The sequence below is a fragment of the Rhea americana genome, unplaced genomic scaffold, assembly GCF_003343005.1.
Source record: "Rhea americana isolate MKP2758 unplaced genomic scaffold, rheAme1 scaffold_11, whole genome shotgun sequence".
NCBI classification, from domain to species: domain Eukaryota; kingdom Metazoa; phylum Chordata; class Aves; order Rheiformes; family Rheidae; genus Rhea; species Rhea americana.
The window spans coordinates 6,894,403-6,907,358 of NW_028185150.1; the positions used below are offsets into that span (position 1 = coordinate 6,894,403).

The 12,956-nt window shown below is 40.0% G+C and overlaps 1 protein-coding gene across 1 annotated transcript in view; it reads left to right on the plus strand.

The window, feature by feature from the left end:
• The first annotated feature begins 4,019 nt into the window (after positions 1-4,019).
• Positions 4,020-12,956, plus strand: part of PRUNE2 (prune homolog 2 with BCH domain) — a 128,232-nt gene continuing 119,295 nt past the window's right edge. The window contains exon 1 of the mRNA XM_085312267.1: positions 4,020-4,136. Within this exon, the coding sequence (XP_085168393.1) occupies positions 4,020-4,136 (117 nt within the window). The remainder of the gene's footprint in view (positions 4,137-12,956) is intronic.

Below are 12,956 nucleotides of genomic sequence, written 5' to 3' on the forward strand. Positions count from 1 at the left end.
AACTGTGGTACAAAGTTTGCCCTTGCGCATTTTAAAGTGATATTTGAAACTGGATTTTCTCTTATTGTAAAGCACAATTATCATTTTGTATCCTTGACGTTAATTGATTTCACAGAGTAAATGTCAGCAGAGTAAAAATTGTGGATTCTCTTGCTAACATTAACTGAAGCATGTTTCAAAGGCCTAGAGCTCCTCAATATATTCTTCATAGCAAAACAAGAATTTTGTGGCATTCTCCAAGTTGATGGAAATCGTTACAATGTATTCATAAGGCTAGTTTTAAAACAGTGTTAGTACAGTATTCTTCATATGACTTCAGCAAAAGGATCTGGATCTTCTCTGATAGTCATAATAGTCAGTTGTTATCACTAGACCTCATTCTCATGAAATTTGCTTTTCTTGTATTGCTATGCTATCTATGTAATAGATGACTCAAATCAGGAAGCCTCTGCAGTCTGTACGTTAAATAAGTGTAACTAGCTTACTGATCTATTTAAGAGATCATATAGTGAAGTATCTCAGCTCTCTTTTAAGTCTCTGTTAAGCATTTCAAATATTTTTTTAAAGACTATTGTCTTTTTTTTTTATACATATGAACTTAGTCTAGTGCTTGAGATGAAATGCTGAAATGAGGCTGACTGTAAACACTTTACCATTAGATCTTATCAGCTTATCTTTGACTGATACTGAGCAAACAGTATTGTGTTCACCACTACACATTTAGCTAATAAAAGAAAAGGAAAGACTCATGCCGTGTTTATTTTTAATGGAGTTTTCTAATTCCATTAATATGGAACAGATAGCCTTTCAACAGGTGTRTAAGCCCAGCACATGCCCCTCCCCCCATATAAGAGAAAGCAAGCTACACATAATATTTTATCTTGTTCTTTTAATTTGAAATACTTATATTTGGAAAAACGCTCTGTAAAGGTCCTCTGATCTGCTAAGATTTACGCAATTAACTCAACAGAAATAATAAACTAAAGAAATAATCAGATTGAGATCAGAGAGTGACCTTATGCTGCAGTGGCATGAGATCATTGCCAATTTTCGTCTAAGTTGTATTGCCATTGTTCTTGTTTTGACAAATGTTTGGCTGGATGTATGTGTATGACTGCAGGGGTGATGAATTCCTTCTTTTAACATCTTGAACGCTCTGCAATACAGAGAATTTTTAATTCATGGGTTGGAGCATTCCCATACACAGGAGTTGTCTTCCTGGGGCATACTGAAAGTCCATCTGTTGGACTGTGTGTTAATTTCATGCGAATTCTGAGTGCCCTACCAGTGCTTTCGTACTCTGCAAGGAGAAAAGTGTACATCTAGCTATGGTCAGTCCTGTTCATCAGACATTTTGATTTGCGCAGATCCCATTTATATACCTAGCTTTTTTTGTTTTGTTTTAAGTCGAGGACTTGTCTGGGCAAGAATGACCTAGGAGGGATGTTGTCCTCTCTGATTTTATCTTGGAAACACTTTAAGCAAGTTTAGAGCTCCATGATTTGGAAGTAAGACATTAGGGAAGGCTATAGCTTATGCATCTCCTTGCCTATGCCCCCTTTATTGTTATCTACAGGAGATTGAGAAATCAATGTATGCTGCTTTTCCTAGCAATACGCTCTTTATTGAGAACCAAGAGCTTGAGGGCTCAGGAAGATCAAGCAAATCCCTGTATAGTGGTGTACACAGTTCATGATATCCTTTATCAGTGATTTCTGCGGATTAAAAATTACAGCAAAGTATGTTAAATATGAAACCAGAAGATATGCTTGATCTGTATGGGAACTGGCAAATAAAAGTTAAATATTAGCAATGTAATTTATTCTTTTTATTATTATTGTGCTTTTTTTCCTAAAATAGTTGTATTAAAGTTTTTCAAGTTAGAGCAGCAGGGGATTACAAGGGATGGTGAATTACCCATTTTAGTGTTAAATGAGAAGATATTTTTTAATATTCAACAGAACTATCATTGAAGAGGGARGTGTTTTAATCGGTCATTAGTATCTCTTAGCATATGAATTTTTGTGTTTGTTATTATTTCCTTCTTAATAAAATTCTGTAATAATATATTGTGAAAACTGTAATCAAAATAGGTGAAATTCAGCCAAACCTTAACAAAAAGAGATCTCTAGCTGGGTGGCCTGTTCTCGTATTTTGTAAATGCTTAGCCAACTTTTTAGCAAGAATGAAAGGTATTACATATCTTTAAAGAAATATTGTTATGCAGGCTTTATAGTATAGGTGGTGGATCAATTTACCTTGTAATTACACTTTAAATGATTCCATCTATTATTTACAATACTTTAAAGCAATAGTAGATAATTTTCGCCTTGATCATCTTTATTATCTTTAATACTATGTACTGTCTAAATGACTTCTGTTCACTTCTATGTAACATAGCTTCTATGGGCTGTGCCACATGAATCACAGAATCAGTAAGGTTGGAAGAGACCTCTGGAGATCATCTAGTCCAACCTCCCTGCTCAAGCAGGGTCACCTACAGCACGTTAGACAACATTGCTTCCAGGCAGGCCTTGAAGATCTCCAGAGAAGGACACTCCACAACGTCTCTGGGCAACCTGGTCCAGTGCTCCGTCACTCTCACAGKGAAGAAATTCCCCCTCACGGTCAGGGGGAACTGCCTGTGGTTCAGTTTCTGCCCATCACCTCTTGTCCTGTCACATGGGACAACTGAAAAGGGTTTGTCCCCGTCCCCTTGACACCCTCCCTTCAGGTACTTGTACACATTGATAAGATCCCCCCTCAGTCTTCTCTTCCCCAGGCTGAAGAGGCCCAGCTCTCGCAGCCGTTCCTCAYAGGGCAGGTGCTCCAGCCCTCTGATCATCTTTGTAGCCCTATGCTGGACTCTCTCTAGTAGCTCCATGTCTCTCCTGTAGTGGGGAGCCCAGAACTGGACACAGTACTGGAGCTGAGGCCTCCCCAGGGCTGAGTAGAGGGGCAGGATCACCTCCCTCCACCTGCTGGCAACACTCTTCCTAATGCACCCCAGGAGACCATTGGCCTTCCTGGCCACAAGGGCACATTGCTGGCTCATGGTCAACTTGTCATCCACCAGCACTCCCAGGTGCTTCTCTGCAGAGCTGCTCTCCAGCAGGTCAGCCCCCAGCTTGTGCTGGTGCCTAGGGTTATTTCTCCCTAGGTGCAGGACCCTGCACTTGCCCTTGTTGAACCTCAGGAGTTTCCTCTCCACCCAGCTCTCCAGCCTGTCCAGGTCTCTCTGACTGGCAGCACAGCCCTCAGGTGTGTCAGCCTCTCCTCCCAGCTTGGTCTCATCAGCCAACTTGCTGAGGAGGCACTCTGTGCCCTCATCCAGGTCAATGATGAAGTTGAACAGGATGGGAGCGAGTCCTGAGCCCTGGGGGACGGCACTAGCCACAGGCCTCCAACTGGACTCCACGCCACTGACGACAACCCTTTGAGCTCTGCCTTTCAGCCAGTTCTCAATCCACCTCACTGCCCACTCGTCTCACCCACACTTCCTGAGCTTCTCTCAGAGGATGTTATGGGAGACGGTGTCAAAAGCCTTGCTACTGAGCAATCAGTAGGTTATTTACCAATACAGAAGCTCTCACTACAGTTCAGAGTTATTTTTGACATTCCAGCAACAGTCTGGCCATAGGTCTATGTGAGAAAGATGTAGTTAATATATTGCAGCTCCTAACAGATCTTGTCTATGTTGGACATTGCCATCCTGACCAATGGAGTTAACATCGTTTGTTCCTTTGGTTCTGTACCAATTTTCCTAGCTCAGGTAAAATTGAAATACAGCTCAGAAACACATACAGATATCTCTATGTCAAGACAAAATAATGTGAAATGGAGCTGCAGTTCAAGGGGGCAGTAATATTAATCACATTTAATATTATTTGCATTATCATCATTGTTATGTCAGTTCAAGGTGCAATAGGCAAGTGTGGTAAGATAGGATTCTTGTCCAAAATACGTGATGTCTAGATTCTTACCTACTTGGCACCCTGTGTAAGGGGTATCGCAGAGCTATGTGGGACTTTGGAACAACGGTGGCCCTGAACTCTGTGGTGCAAGAAGGAATGGAAAGTACAGGTTCAAGCATATTCTCTCCTGTGGATCTTTCCCAGTTGCTCCAGGCTAAGGAGGTAATGATTCTATCTCCTGAAAACTTAGCAATTACTTTACTAAAATAGCCTCCAGAAAAAGCAATTTCTTCCAACTCCTTTACAGTTCTGCCCACACTGTTGTCCACTGCAGTGGACAAATAGGAGGACTGGATTCAGTGTTTTSCCAGAAGTGTTACCTTCTGGTGGACAGACATTTAGGGCTAAGTCTCTACTTAAACTTATTTTTTCCCTGAAACCTTAGCAATATTTTAAATATTTTTCCCTGAAACCCRAATATTCCATTTGTTTCCTATCCTTTTCCCACTGGATGCTAAAAGAGGATTTTTTTTTAATAAATTAGTACTCGTGTTGCTTTTCTCCAAATATAAAAATCAGTGATTATTTTTATARTTTTCACAGGAGTGTATTTTACTTTTTCTGTCTCATTAAAAGGAAAACTAACATCAGCACAGCAAAAATTAATGTTTTAGATTGCTACTGTATATTGCCTTTCAGCACACTTTAATTAAAGTGGCGTTTGTTTGTCCTACAATATTACCATTCCCTAATCGATGTACTGAGCAAGCACCATGGTGACAAGATAAGTTGCTTTGTTTTGTTCCATATGTCCGTGTTCCAGGTTTTCCATAGTTTTAATTGGTTCCCTGCAGAATAACATTTACAAGCATATGGTATGGAAAATGCTGACTGCATTTGTTATCATATATTTTAGTACATTGGTGGCACTAGATCACTAAGCCTTTAAATGTGATTATGAGGTTATTTAATGCAGTCAATAGAGTGCTTAAAACATAGCAAAAATCTGCAGTGAACCGAATGGTATCAAGGAAATACATTTGAATGCCTTAATACTTCAAGAATAGATGGGGATTCTGATTCAGAAAAGATTTTATGCAGTGTTTATGCTGAAACATATTTTGTCAGCTAAGTGCARTTTGAAAGGTCTGTGGAGACTGTCTGCCATCACAGAAAGAGGAATGTACCTGAGAATGTGGAATATGCATAAGAACATAGAATGCAGAAAAKGCAAAATATATGGTATCAGCACAGGTATTAGCTGATGAAATGCTGTTCAGGACCAGCCCTTAAACCTCATGTGTCTGAGTTTGGATGCATCAGCACTACATTTTTACAATGATCCCGCCCTGGAAGAAGATTGGTAGTCCAAAAGGGAACACATTTGAGTGATAAGACCACAGTTAAATTCAGCATGTGTGAATGTCTGAGATCAACAATATTGCCGTAGATTTTGGGATAGACCTTTTGTGATTTGTGTTGGAGGGGAAGGTGTGCGCTGTGGTGGTGAGTAGCTGGTTTGGTGTTCTTGCAGAGACAAACCCACTGAGTTGATTTAAAACTGCTCCAAAAAGTGCTCAGTGGGTGCATCACTATATTAAAGACCTGTTTGGTTGGATTTCATGAGCAGAGTGGAAACGCAGTCACAGCCCATTCGATCAGAGAAGAWGATCAACCCATACGTGATATATGAAGGACATGCCCTGCATATGGCTTCAAAAGGTGCTGTATTCCTTCTTTCCAAGCCTTAACCCATCCTAACTTACCTAGCACTCTAAATAAATTACTTCCAAATTTTTACTCATTTTTTTTGGTCATGAGTGTAAAGAAAAATGTTGGAAATATTGGGCATTTTGAATAGTATTGGACATGCAAGAGTATTGAAGCGCAAGTTCTAGGTTTGTTAGTGACTAGACATCCTCTGAAAAGTATATAYATGTCGAATGTGATACGTGGATGTGATTATGTATTTTGTGCTGCTCTTATGCAATAAACGTAGGGCTCTAAGTACTGTGGTGAGGGCAGTTCAGGCATCTGTATAGTATACACATAACCAATCACTGTACCAAAATTTAGTGGCTTCTTGTAATGATGCATATTTCTTTTTTCATAATATCTCAAATAAAAAAAAAAAGATTATTTTGTAAAGCCAATCAACAATTGCACTTTGAATTTTCATTTCCTAATGCAAAGTCATTTCACCAGTAAGAGCAGCATTAGAAGACAGTTTTTAATGCATGCTTACTTTTTACAACAAATCAACCTGACATCTGTTTCTAAGATAGGCGCTTGGACTCAATGTTACTGTAATTCCCTCATGCAAAAAGAAACTGCCAGTAGTAAGAAAGGGCTTTGGGGAAAATTCTTGCAGAGAATGGTGTGTGTAGCAGGCATAAAGGGCAACAGAGGAGTACTGTTAATTGGTTTCAGATTTTCAGTGTGGTAAAAGAAATAGTGACTTAAGTAATAACAATGTGAGAAAATATCGCTTCTCCTCACAGGCRCTTTTACCAGATTTGGAGGTTGGGGGAGAAGGGCATTTTTAAAATTACGATGTATTAAAAACATGCTGAAAAAAAAGGCAAATTGAAAGTGACTTTGGCCTCTTAATCATCTCTTCCAGTTATGTTTTTCTCTCTTGGCTWAACATGTATAATGTATTTCAGAACAAGCCACTGATGGGAATGGAACTAAGTCTGAAAGTCAAGATAGTGTCTGTGATTTTGTTATTAGCGTGGACTAGTTTTACATCTGGAATCATAAAATACACTTCATGAAGAGAAGGAGACAGATGTGTATACAGAAGGTTTGAAACAAAATGAAAATGTAATCATGCAAAATAAGGTTTGTGTTTGAGTGTATGTATGTGTAAATAAACATAGTCATGAATACTATGTATTGWCAAAAATTTGAAAGAAACAGAGTTTGGAAGTTGATGCAATTAAAAAATCAGGAAAGAACACAGTAGAAATGTTTATAYGTTGTTCATATAAACATGGATAATGCAGTCATGTTATGTGGTCATATATTGTATTTCTGCAGGACTGTTGCCTCACTGGACTGTGTGATCTTCCTGTGTCATTTGGTGCATATCATCCAAGGTTTGCACTGACTAAGAAATATTAACGTGTGCATTGGAGGCATCTGGACAGCACCAGGGTCTCCTAACTCTTGATAGATTTATTCTTTGCTGTAAAATTACTCTCTCCATTGTAAAGAAAAGGCTAAGGTTCTTAAACTCTCTGAGATCAGATGTTAAGTCGGTGACAGAGGAAAGTAAACAGACTACATTATTTGAGTCAAAGTCTCTTGCCTTCACCAAAGAAAACCACTTCTTTTCCCCTCTGTCTGGCTTTCACCTTGCTCCCTACAATTCATTCAGCTTCCACGATGCATGATGTGGARCATTATTGATACCAGTCACCTCTGGATTCAGAACTCATTAATATGACCAGGGTATTCTGCTCCTCAGGTGAATGTTCTCCCTGTTTTTACCTAATTTGTTTTTAGTATCTCAAGGGACACCTTGATCCTGTAAAAGGGAAAACAAATCCCAAAGGAGATGAGTGCTATCAAGCTCTGTAAACTGATGTGCATCCCAGTCTCGTCTTTGCATGTGAAGTGGCAAGTGATGAAGGAGAGGGAAGAGAAAGATACGCTATGACTGGCTGTAGAGACTAAAGATAACCTGGATTAGGAATAGAATTTTTTCTTTTGCAGAGCTAAATTGTTATACGCTGTATACTCATATTTGTTTGTTAGATGGGAGCACTAATCATGCATAGAAAATATTAACTCATTTGCTGGTCAAATTAGCGTAACAAAAAAGTTAGAGGGGAACTATTTTTTTTTCTGTAGTTTCTTTGATAGTGAGTCCTACTGACAAGCTGTTGAGGTACTGCTGATTCAGGCTTAAATAATCGTTCTGTGGAGAACATTTTTTCTTGTTCAGTCATACTAGAGTACATCCTGTTATGTCTTGACAGGAAAGGCTGTGTAATATCTTTACTCAGCCTGAGGCCACTTAAATAGGTTCCTGCCCCCCTGTTAATCTTCTACCATAAAAACATGGAGAGGGGGTTGTTGGCTAAGACAGTGTATGTAAAACCTGTCAATGAAGGTTTTATATTGATCCTAGGGGCAAAACTAGGATCAAAACCTCTGGAGCCAAAGTTATGTTTCCAAGATGTGTTTGAACATGTATTGTGCTGACATGTATGTACCCTTGTTTGCTTGAAAAATGACCCATTTTGAAAGCTAGATGCTATGAAGCACATCATATACTGGCAACCGAGAATCCAGTGCTAGTGGGGTCCCAAGGGTAGCACTAAAAGCAGATTTTTTTGAGAAGTAATAGTGTATGAACATATAAAGCTTAGAAAACATGAGGGAAAATGTATGACAAACTTGAACCAACAAAATTTTGAACCAACAAAATTTTGTTTTTTTAGTTTTGTGGCACTTCTTTTGATATTTAAATGGCATCTGTGCTTTATTTAATTAGACTATTCTTTTTCAAATGAAAGCAGCATGTAGAAATCGTTAATTTTTATTTTTCACAATGTGAATAATTGGTATGATAAATAAGTTAGAAGGTATTTTGAGAACAGGGAGARCAGCCCTGCATGTAGACATATTCTGTAAAATAGAAAGACAGTAGATATTTTCAGTTGGTAGGAATGTTTTCTTGTGCAGTAAGAAGTTTGTCCATCTCCAGAGGCTAAATCAGAGCCTGTTGGAAATGCAGCAGTGTTTAATTGAATTCTCAGTTGCAGTAGCCGATTCTTGATTAGAAATGATTGGAGAGGAAAACTTCTGTCTTCTGGAAATTCCAGGAATGGTTGTGGGACAGGCTCTGCAATTTTCTCTGTAATTTTCCATAACAAATTTTGAAGAACTGGCATGCTTCTGTGGAACAGTTTGAATTTGGGAAATTTACATTTTAATGGAACTCTCTAGAAAACTTCGGACTCTTAAGTATAGCTCTTCAAGTATAAATTTCCTAAGACCAATGCTTGTTCACCAAGGCTGTAGAAGTCTGCTCAATGTCTGTGCATGGTGCAGTTGCCACCAGAGAGGACAGTGTGGAGAAGACCAGGTGAAATAGAGGTTGTGTTTGTGTGTATACATACATAAGCACACACATATATAAATATAAATAAATAAATAGAAATATGTATGCATGGATATGTGTGTATGTGTATATCCCTTAAGCTCCAGGTAGATTCTATATTCCTGATAAACAAGGCATTATGCTAGTCTTTGTGGATTAGTCATAGTCTTTTGTCATCTTTTACTGATCTTATTTAACAGTAAAGATCTTAGGTATGTTTTATGTCTATCCACTTCAGAGGATGGCATTGAATTTTTACCACCCTTCCACTTTCATAGAATCACAGAATCAGTAAGGCTGGAAGGGACCTCTGGAGATCATCTAGTCCAACCTCCCTGCTCAAGCAGGGTCACMTACAGCATGTTAGACAGGGTTGYATCCAGGCAGGCCTTGAAGATCTCCAGAGAAGGAGACTCCACAACGTCTCTGGGCAACCTGGTCCAGTGCTCCGTCACTCTCACAGKGAAGAAATTCCCCCTCACGTTCAGGGGGAACTTCCTGTGSTTCAATTTCTGCCCATTGCCTTTTGTCCTGTCCCRCGGGACAACTGAAAAGAGTTTGTCCYCATCCCCTTGACACCCTCCCTTCAGGTGCTTGTACACATGGATAAGATCCCCCCTCAGTCTTCTCTTCCCCAGGCTGAAAAGACCCAGCTCTCGCAGCCGTTCCTCACAGGGCAGGTGCTCCAGCCCTCGGATCATCTCCGTAGCCCTACACTGGACTCTCTCCAGTAGCTCCGTGTCTCTCTCTTGTCCTGGGGAGCCCAGAACTGGACACAGTGCTGGAGCTGAGGCCTCGCCAGGGCTGAGTAGAGGGGCAGGATCACCTCCCTTGACCTGCTGGCAACACTCTTTCCAATGCACCCCAGGAGACCATTGGCCTTCCTGGCCACAAGGGCACATTGCTGGCTCATGGTCAACTTGTCATCCACCAGCACTCCCAGGTGCTTCTCTGCAGAGCTGCTCTCCAGCAGGTCAGCCCCCAGCTTGTGCTGGTGCCTAGGGTTATTTCTCCCTAGGTGCAGGACCCTGCACTTGCCCTTGTTGAACCTCAGGAGGTTCCTCTCCACCCAGCTCTCCAGCCTGTCCAGGTCTCTCTGACTGGCAGCACAGCCCTCAGGTGTGTCAGCCAGTCCTCCCAGCTTGGKMTCAKCAGCCAACTTGCTGAGGAGGCACTCTGTGCCCTCATCTGGGTCAMTGATGAAGAAGGTGAACAGGATGGGAGCGAGTCCTGAGCCCTGGGGGACRGCRCTAGCCACAGGCCTCCACCTGGACTCCATGCCACTGATGACGATCCTCTGAGCTCTGCCTTTCAGCCAGTTCTCAATCCACCTCACTGTCCACTCGTCTCTCCCACAGTGTGTTCATCTTTTTTGTAGGGCTGTTATCTCCCACACAAACGCACACGGTGTGGATTTAGAAAATTGACCTTTTTTTTATATGAKACTTTGCCAATTAGATTGATGTTTTTTGTGAAAACTATTTAAGTCCTTAAGTAAAGCAACATCATGCAATATAAATCCAATAGATAATGGTTAAGGTGTGGCAGACTTAATTTTTTTTCTATTAAATTATGTTCCTTAAAAAGGAATCAAGTGTGCAACCTTATCTATCACAACTATGTACTATAAACCACTGTATGTGTTATACAGGTGATAAATGGGATATTACAGAGACAGAAGAATAGAATTGTTTTTTCTACTGGCCTCAAACAGTAAGAGAAAGCAAAGACCTGTCAGGTTTACAGACCATCTTTTTTTCTAGGCCAGGCTAAAGCTTTCTTGTGGGAAGACTTATGAAATATTAAACTAACTTGAACTTTGCATAAAATATTAAATTAAATTTGCCTTGGCTTAAAGCCATTTCTTTGACAACAGAGAAGGCTAATCAACTTAAAAGCCTTCGGGCAGATGGAAGTATAATACTGCCTGATACTCTGAAGTAAATGCAGGATGTACTCTGAAATGTCTACTCAAGAAATTGTACTTCTGAATTGGAGGTGCAATTTAAATCTACTGAAGAAGTACAAAAATCCTCTCTAGCAGAAGTAAATGATGTAAAATCTCAGAATATTTATTATTGTCTTGTCCTTGGTCCAAGTGTCTAGGTATTTTGCCATGCATATCCAGGATAGCAAAATATGTCTCTGCCATGTTCTGTCATTAGTGCTTCAGCCACAAGACTGAAGCAGCTTCAGGGGTTTATCTGACACTGCATTACTTTGATTCTACAAGCTCTTTTCTATTAATATGCCTCAACGAGGGGTATATCTGCCTYCTTCAAAGAAATTCTGTCTTTGACAAATATTGTCCCCATCCCATACAGCAAAATGCAGTGATTTCATTACAATTGAAGTACAGAATATGCAAGAAGACCTGAGACATAAAGAAAATAATGCTTCAGGAAGCAAGGCTGTAAGTGACTGCATGCTGTCCATACATGTTCRTGTGTGCGTATATGTGTGTGTGTGTGAAGTGGAAGGAAAACAAACTGTAACGAAACTGCTTTAAGACAGTGAGCATTGTGTAGGGCTTCCTGTTTATACTAGAAAAACTCTTCATTTTTTCTTAACTTGTAAGCGCATTTCAGTTTCTGTGTTAATAGAATAAAAAAAAAAAAAAAGGAAGATGCAATGTTTTCTGTGACTGGGATATGGTAATTTGATGAATGACTGTAATAATATATCATAGCCAGAGTTTTTACAAACCCGATTGCCAATATGTGCAGTACATTTGAATGAGTCAGCTGTTTCATGCAGAACCAATAAAAGGTATTTTCTACTGCAGCTGCATAAAGACAGCTGCCATACTAATGCTTTATGTGATTAAAGACAACAAAGCTGGGTGGATGTGAGAGTTCCTTCAAAATGAAGTATCAGCGGAGATCTCTTACTAGATTGCAGGAGTAACTTAATGTTTATATATATTACTTTTGAGCATAATAAGTGAATGTTGATCTGGGCTGATCTAGTCTGATCTGAATAGAATTGTTCTGGCTGATGCCATCTGAAAATGACACATCATGTCTTTAATTATCACGTACATTCAGGGTCATTTTGCATTTTACCTTTAATCAAGCTGAACAAAAGCCTGTTAACCCTAAGAGAGATCGGTAGTCTCTTACACATTTTAATTAATGAATAACAGTTTCATCATCCAACTCTTAAATTTTTGAATTCTTGGAGGTATTGAGGGCTCTGATTCATGATTCCACTCAGATTTAGCTATGTTAGATGCAGGAGTTACCACCCTTTATGGTCCCACTGCGGCTGAATCCCACAGAGTTTATGATCTGAAGCCTCTACAGCCTGACTAGGCTTTTCTGCTGAGGTCTTTTCTTGGAAGAATCAATCCCATGGGAAATTGTGCTGACCTAGAAAAGGAAACCTCTCATTGATGTGCCTGTTTTTCCCCTAGCTGGCTGACTAGCAGTAGGCTAGTTATGTCTGAGGTGGGAGAAAAGTCTTAGGTCTGCAAGGTAAAGAATCAGCGTGCGTGGCCCTAGAAGAGCATACTTCAGCATTGCTTTTATGGAGTGTATAGAGGTGGTACAGTAACGTTTGGCAGGCTGTTACTAATAAGAATCAGTAAGAGAATAAGAAGCCATCCAGAGAGCTGCACATGGGAAGCGCAGATGCTTGTGAAATCAACCTTGTACCTGTGGAGGAGAAAGAGAAGAGAATAAAGTTATGCTTAGTGAAGAGAAGAACAGAGGCCAGGAAAGGCAAAAAGGAAAGATACTGTGATTCTCCAAAGTAGCATGTGAGGACTGTGGGGAAGGTCTACCTTGTGCCTTGATCTAGAAAAAGAGGCCAAGAAATCAAGTCACAAAACCAGCCATTAGTGTGTGCTAGTGTCATGTTGGTTTCTGAACAACCGTAGAAGCTGAAGAGACAGTATCACCTCTTCTAAGGCTGAGAGAACTAACTTA